The 7,291-nt window shown below is 50.0% G+C and overlaps 2 protein-coding genes across 11 annotated transcripts in view; both read right to left on the reverse strand.

Annotated features, from left to right (window-relative positions):
• Window positions 1–2,138: 2,138 nt before the first annotated feature.
• FITM1 (fat storage inducing transmembrane protein 1) lies at window positions 2,139–3,405 on the reverse strand. Its single transcript, XM_006913559.2, has 2 exons — window positions 3,140–3,405; window positions 2,139–2,751 (listed from the first exon to the last, which is right to left on the reverse strand). Exons 1-2 carry the CDS (start codon window positions 3,403–3,405, stop codon window positions 2,139–2,141), a joined length of 879 nt encoding a protein of 292 aa, XP_006913621.1.
• Window positions 3,406–6,074: 2,669 nt separating this feature from the next.
• Window positions 6,075–7,291, reverse strand: part of DCAF11 (DDB1 and CUL4 associated factor 11) — a 9,207-nt gene continuing 7,990 nt past the window's right edge. For 7 of the 10 annotated variants that reach the window (XM_006913563.3, XM_006913562.3, XM_015590698.2 and 4 more), the window contains 2 exons: window positions 7,017–7,123; window positions 6,075–6,921 (listed from right to left, as the gene is read on the reverse strand). In XM_006913563.3, the coding sequence (XP_006913625.1) occupies window positions 6,787–6,921; window positions 7,017–7,123 (242 nt within the window). In that variant the 3' untranslated portion in view covers window positions 6,075–6,786. The remainder of the gene's footprint in view (window positions 6,922–7,016; window positions 7,124–7,291) is intronic. The other 3 variants (XM_015590703.2, XM_006913561.3, XM_015590701.2) reach the window with 1 other exon arrangement.

Consider the following 7,291-nt stretch of genomic DNA (forward strand, 5'->3'; position numbering starts at 1 on the left):
ATCACCGCCCGCTCCCGACGCCCCGCCTCCTTCTCCCTGCCCCGCCTCCTTCCGCCCTGCCTCTCCCCTTTCCTGCCTTCCCACCTTTGTCAGTCTCTTGACTCCCCGCCTACTGCCTCCGCCCACTCTAGCTCCCCTATCCCGGCTCTGCAGTCAACGACCCGCCTCTTCCTCTCTGCTCCTTCCTCCTCACTCCCCTGCCTTCTCTCCACGCCTCTCCTCTTCTCCAGGCGCGTACTCCCGCCACCCAGTCCATTGCCCGCCTCTGGACGCCCCGCCCCGCCCCGCCTCCCGTCTCTCTCCGCCCCCTGACTCCCTACTAGCCAGTAGGGAGTCTTTCTCTTCTTCTCCAGCTCGGCCTGGAACAGTTATAAGCCTTATCTGACGATGCTCTTCCATTTTTCCTCAGCGATGAAACAAGACCTGGCCTTCTGTTACCTAGCCCAACCAGCCTGGGCCCCTGGCTCCACAGGCCATCCTCTGGCCCATGCCGTAACGTTCAAATGCTGGCTTCTCCCAACACAGGCCCCATTCAGCTCTGTCTTGGTTCTTGCTGTGGACTCCATTGCTCTGTAACCCGCTTTCCACATGGCACCGGGATCCCGCTCCTTCTTAAAACTTTCTCAGTTTCCTGATGACTTCAGAATGAAATCCAAAGGGCTCTCCCGGTACATAACGTCTGTCGGGACCTGTTGCCATTCAACTTTACTCTCTACTGCTTCCCTTGCCCCCACCCACCCCTTTTTCATTACACTTGCAAATACCCGGCTTTTCATTTGTTGTCAGTTTCACATTCTTACCTGTTTCAGAGCATTTGCCCTGGCTAATCCCCTTGCCTGACACACCCTTCTCCTGCCTCACGTTGTCATTCCATTTTCAGTGCAAATGTCACTTCTTCAGAGAGAACTCTCCATCGTCCTTTATAAAATACCTCCTGCCAAGTCTATTACAAAGCAGCCTATTTTAGTACTTTCATAGCACTTATCTCTGATATTAGTTTATTTTTTGAGTACAGTGTGGTTTAGATCAGGGGCTAGTAAACCTTTTCTGTAAAAGGCCAGACAGTAAATATTTTAGGCTTTGTGGGCCATACAGTGTCTTTAGCTACTACAGTACTCAATTCTGCCGTTGTAGCAGGTAAGCAGCTATACCTAAATGAATTAGTGTGGCTAGGTTCCAATAAACCTTTTTTTATGGACACGAATTTGAATTTCATATAATTTTCACATATCATGAAATACTCTTTAATTTTTTACAACCATTAAAAAGTATAAGAACCATTCTTAGCAATCAGGCCATACAAAAACTGGCCACAGGAGGGCTGTAGCTTGCTGATCCCTTGTTTAGAGCACAATGAACCCATAGTACCCTGGGTTTATACTCCTGACTTACATTTACTATCTATGAACAAGTTATTTAACCTCTGTGTCTCAGTTTTCACAACCATACAATGGGAACACTACCAAACCTACTTCATAATGTTGTTGTGAGGGCTAAATGTGTTAATTGTATGAAGAACTTATAGACACTTAGAATGGTGCCTGGCACAGAGTAAGCACAATACAAAAATGTTTTGCTATTATTATTTGTGAGTTTATCATCTGCCTCCCCCTGTAACACATGCACCCCCAAGCAGCAAAATCTGGTCTTTCTTATTCATATGGCATGGAACTGTGCGTGGCTCAACTAACATCTATTAAATAAAGAAGCACACATAGACCCCTACAGCAAAAACAAGGATAGGAAGGGTCCCTGAGTAGAGTGCTTAGATAGGCAAGCCCCTGAGGAAGGCAGAGGGGGAGGCAGGAAAAACGAATCAACCAGGCTAGAGATGAATGGAGTACCTGTTCAGCAGAAATGCTGCTCATACCTAAGGGCACTTTTACCTGCCCTAGCAGTGCTATTCCTTGACATCAGAGCCTCATATAGTTCAAAGTCTGCAAGAACTAGGACACTGAAAGAACAGCAGAAGAAACAGCCATCAAACATAAGGGAGGATATTCAAGGAATGGCTGAGGAACCCCAGCATTTTTACCTTTTTACCCTTCCCACACTTTTTACCCTTCCCATACTTTCCAGGTCCCCTCAACCAAATGATGAGAGGGGCCAGAGCCAGGCCTGATATGCCTTTATTTCTTTCAGTTATGCTTGCGGCTGGAGTGTGGACGAGGGAAGAGCCCATGGCCAGGACTCCCTGGAGACCAGGGCTGATGATACCAGCTGCCATAGGTGAGGTACCAGGCAAAGGTGCCCACTGCGGCGCCCACCACCTTGTGAGTATACTGGTGGAAATAGATGACGGTACAGAGCAGCAAGAAGTTCCAGAGGCCCAGCAGCAGCACATTGAGCAGGAAGACGAGGCGCAGGGGTGTGCCAGCAGGCAGCCCATGGGCCAGGTACTTGGCAAACACTGCTGCTTCTTCAGCCATGAGCAGGCAGCAGAAGGTGAGCAGGAAGGTGTGGGAAGAGACGGTGTAGCCCCGCCACTGATGGCCAGCTGCCAGGCAGCTGCGGCGGTCCGGCAGCTCATGCAGCAGCAGGCCCTGGGGCAGAGGCTCGAAGCAGGAGCCAGTCAGGTCCTCGATGAGCAGGAAGGCTCGGCCAGCCCCCCGCCACACGGCTGCCCCCACCACCAGTCGGCTAAGATGCCGGGCAGTCACTGCCACGCGCCGTGTAGCCAGGAACACCACCAGCAACACGAAGCCCCCCAGAAAGGTACACGTCCAGCCCCAAGCCGAATTCACAAACTTTCTGTGGGCAGAGAAGAGGGGAGCCTACTGAGATCCTTCAGCCCCGTCTCCCCACCCTGGTGTGTGTTCCCATCACTGCTCTGTCCCTAGTCCTATATTTCATCACCGGCTCTCTGTTTCCTGTGCCCTCTAACCCCCACCCCCAACCACTTCAACTTTGCCATCTCTTTATAGGCCCATTCAGCCTTCTAGGGTCCATGTTGCCTCTTTAGCCCTGTTCCCGACTTCCCCTATACCACCACAGCACTGTCCCCTTCCCCCTCCTCCAACCTTCTCCTCAACTTCCTAGCCTATTTTTAGTGTCTGGACTGGCAGGAGGACAGAAGCCTGGAGGGAGCTAGGATCCCAGAGTGTAAGGAGCCGGCGCCCATGGCCTCAAGTGGACTCACATATTGAAGAAGTTGCCGTGGCTGGCGAAGATAGTCCGAGGGTTGACATGGAACTGCAGAAGGGGCCCAAAGATGACCACTGCTGCCAACCAGGCATGGTAGAGGCGCCGTAAGCAGGGACTGCCCAGTAGGCGGGCGGCCTGTTCACTTCCAAAGTACAGCAAGGCAGAGGCCACCCAGAGCAGCACTTTGACCAGGCAGCCCAGCAGCACCCGCATTCGGGCCCCAGCCCCCAGCCCTGCCCCCACCACCGGCCCCCGCTCCATGTTCCCTCCCCTCCCCACTAACTGCTTGCTCTGCTGGGCAGCTGAGGGGCTGATGGGGCCCCCCCGGACAAGGACAGGCAGTGACAGGTGTGGCAGACACAGGGCAGAGGCCCGTTGGCAGCTGGCAGGCGGGGGGAGAGGGGCGGGGGGCAGTAAGGGGCCAGGGTGAAGGGCTGCTACATTAGCAGGGTCCCAGCCTCAGATGTGTGTCTTGATTGAGGCCTGTAACCTTTCCTGTTAGCCCTGTGTCCCCTTGACCTTTTAGGTCTGTGTCCCAAGCTCTAACCATGTTCTAGTTCATGTCTCAGGGCCAGGCCTGCTGTGCAGGCTTGTTTTTGTCCACAGCCTGCTTTGGTTTGACTGTCTCTGGTTAGATAGTCACCCCCACTCGCCCCAGCTTTACTGTGTGTTTGCTCCACAGGGAGAGCAAGGGTCAGGAAGATAAAACTAACTTAACCTTAGGAAGTCATTAAAAAATCTGTATCTGCCTCATCATTAGTGTGGTCCAGCCCCTCCTCTCAGGTCTGAGCACACGAACCCACCACTGGGCTTGCAGCAAGATGACTGTGCACTGCACTGTGTCCAGCTCTGACTTGGGAGGCACATCAGCAGGGTTATCCACGTTTGCACACTGTGACCCCAGGGGCTTGGTTTAGCTCCAGCTCACCTGGTCTGAGGGGCTAAATTGGCCACAGGGCTGCTGTGTAAACCATGGTGGTTGAACAATGCACAAAACATCAGATCTAAAGGGTACCCTTCCTTGATTAGTTTATTATGATAGCCAACAGATGAAATTCAGGTGTCCTGAAAAAGGCGTGGTGTATGAGATGGTGATGGCCCAGGTTGGACATTCAGAGCCCCAAAGATTAGGTTTACTCCCAGGTGACGGGAAAAGCAGGGGTGGAGATCTAGAAGGAAAATCTCCAGCCATTGAAATCTTAGGTTAGGTCCTCCAACCAATTACCTTGGGTCTCAACCGCACCTGACTTGGCCTCTCAACCTGAACACTGGGGCTGGAGCCACAGTACGGAGAGCAACCTACCCAAGCAAAGTCCCTGTTATTCGGTAACTGTTTTGTTGCAATCCCTTTTTGTCTTCCTCCCTCATTCTTCAAAATTGATGGTGAGATTTCAGAGCACAGTAAAGGCCCATGAAGTGGTAAAAGGAATGAGCAAGCAAGGACACTTGGGTTCTGGGGGCAACTATGTGACTTTGGGAAAATCAACTAACCTTCCTTGGTCTTCAGTGCTCTCATCTGCAAACTGAGCAAGGTAGACTCATCAATCAGGTTCCTTCCAGACCCTGAAGCTCATACCTCAGCATAGTTCCTGCTCATGGACCCTACTACACATGAAGACATACAGAAACCCTCGTACATTTTTAGGTTGACAAAAAAATTTTTCTTCTTGACAAATTCTAAATAGTTTAAATAGTTGCAAAGAACATAGTTTCAGGTGTATTGTATATACTAACATTTCAAAAGCTATTTATATCACCCTTCTAAATATATCCAATGGAATCTAAACACTAGTGATTATATACCTCGCCATTAACCATTTTAAAAATGTGACCAAGATCTTAATAGTCAGAAATTGTATTTCCATTCTACTTCCCCCAAATAATTTATCCTAACATGTTTTATGCTTGAAAGTCTTTTATTGATCACACTTCTCTGCAAAAAAAAGAATATAATTTGAAATTTAATTTTTAAACATTTCCTATGTTTCTATGGCCCTAAAAGTTAAATGTTTTCTTCTGGATTGAATTTTCATATTTCTTAGTAGTATCAAATGTATTGTTAATACGATAAACATTGCACACATTTTGATAATAAGCTAAAATTGTATTAGAAACACATCTCTTAATGAGAAGAATGAATGGTCCTTGGGCTTTGATTAAATGAGGCTTTCATGACACTAATAATTTTAATTTACTTCTAACTTGGGTACCCTGGAGGTAATACAGGTTCTGAGTGAGATGGGAGGCATCTCTGAGGTGATGTGGCAGAGGGGAAATCAAAAGGGCTGGCGGGAAAGCAGATCTTGTGTGAGTTTCACAGTAGGCAGATCACTTGGAGGAAACACACATGGAGGCTGAGCATCTGAACAATTCATTTTTTTAAAAACAACCTGTTTTTTTACCCCTTGCTATGTCTTTGAGAACCCCTGGAGGTGTGTATCCCAGTTTGAAAACTGCCTGGGAGATAATGAAATGTTGTGGGGAAAGATGGATCAGCGCTGGATGTGAACCTCAGCTGCCAGACCTCTGCACGCCTCCACTTCCTCACCTGCACAAGGGGTGGCTGTGTGGGCGAAGTGCCCAGATGGGGCCTGGCATCAGTGTGCACCAGGTTTTCTCTGGCTCTAGGCTACTTCTTGTAGACTGGACCAGATCCAAGGGCAGCCCCAGAGCAGAGCTGATGTAGCTGTCCTAATCTAAAATGTGCTTATTTCCTGTTATCTCAACTTCTACTTGCTGGGAAGATTCTGAGATTGGTAAGGGACTACCTATTGAAAGGCTCAGTTAACAAATGATTTTGGTATTTCACTTCATCCTGTTTTCTCCCATAAACAAACATATCTGAAGACTTTGTTGAAACTATCTTCTTGAAGTGAGAGGATAAAAGACTTTAGATAGGTGAGAGAGAGAGACAGACACAAGACACTGAGCCAGGTTCCCACAGAGTTTATTGAGGGAGCCAAAGCCAGGGAAAGGAAGAAGGAGTCCTAACGTCAACATCTCTCCTTGAAGCTGCTGGCCTTCAGCAAAATACTCTGGGAGAAGAGGGCCTGCCCTGTATGGGGCCACATGGAGCCTCTCAAATCACAGCCTGTCCTATCTCAAAGACCCAGACACAGAAGGAAGACGACATAATTCCCACTCCAGGAAGGTGCTGAGGATACACCTTACCCAACCCACCCTTCCCTAAAGGGCTAGAGCTCTAGCCATCAGGATCTCTGGAAGGAAGGCCAGATGCCTGGCCCTCTGATTGGCCAGTCTAATCCCTAATGTGAAGGCCTGGGCAATGGGCCTGGCTGACAGCTTGGTTCAGACCTGGCATCTACTCTAGGAGCTAACACTTAACATCCAAACATGATTAAAAACACTCCTGAAAGTTCTCCTGCTGACAAAGGCCACACCTCGGATAATGGCAGTCCTGCCAGACCCTGGACAGAGATAGAGACCCAAGCCAAATGGGTGTGAGCATGTGAGCAGACCCACAGGGAGGATATTCCAGGGCTCAATTAGGGCCTGGAGGCCTGGGCTTCTGTTTTTCCCCATTCAATGCCAGTGATTCCCCAATGATCCCCCAGAAGGGAGAAAGGGAGAAGGCAGAGAGTTTATCAAGAGGCTCAGCCATATATGGGCTGGAGGTCAGATCTACTGAGGTGAGGAAAAGGCTGTAGACGACTGGGGCACTGGGGCAGGGGCGCTGGGGTGTTCCTCAGACTCTGGCATGTCATCATGGAAGTACTCAGCCTGGCGGTACTGCCACAGACGCAGGTTCCCGTCCCACTGCAGGGCAGAAGGTGGCAAGTAGTCAGCGGCTGCTGCCCCCTCCCAGGTCCAAGTCCCAGACATGCACTGCCTCCCAACCCTTGGAACCTCACCGAACTGCTGACAATCTTCTCATCAAAAGGGTGCCAACTGACGTCACGCACACAGGCCTTGTGGTTGGTCAGCTTCTTCACAATGTGGCCGCTGAGGAGGTCGTACACTGTCCAGGAAAGGCCAGAATGGAGAGGGGCCACCAGAAGACCTTCTAGCCACCCCTCATCTCTGCCTGAGCAGGACCACTTACCCACCTCTCAGGCAACTTCCCACTTTCCCAGAGGAGCAAAGCCCACAGCAGAGGTCAGGATTATTTCTGTTTCTTTTCCCTTTC

This window comes from Pteropus alecto, unplaced genomic scaffold (assembly GCF_000325575.1).
Source record: "Pteropus alecto unplaced genomic scaffold, ASM32557v1 scaffold335, whole genome shotgun sequence".
Lineage (NCBI taxonomy): Eukaryota > Metazoa > Chordata > Mammalia > Chiroptera > Pteropodidae > Pteropus > Pteropus alecto.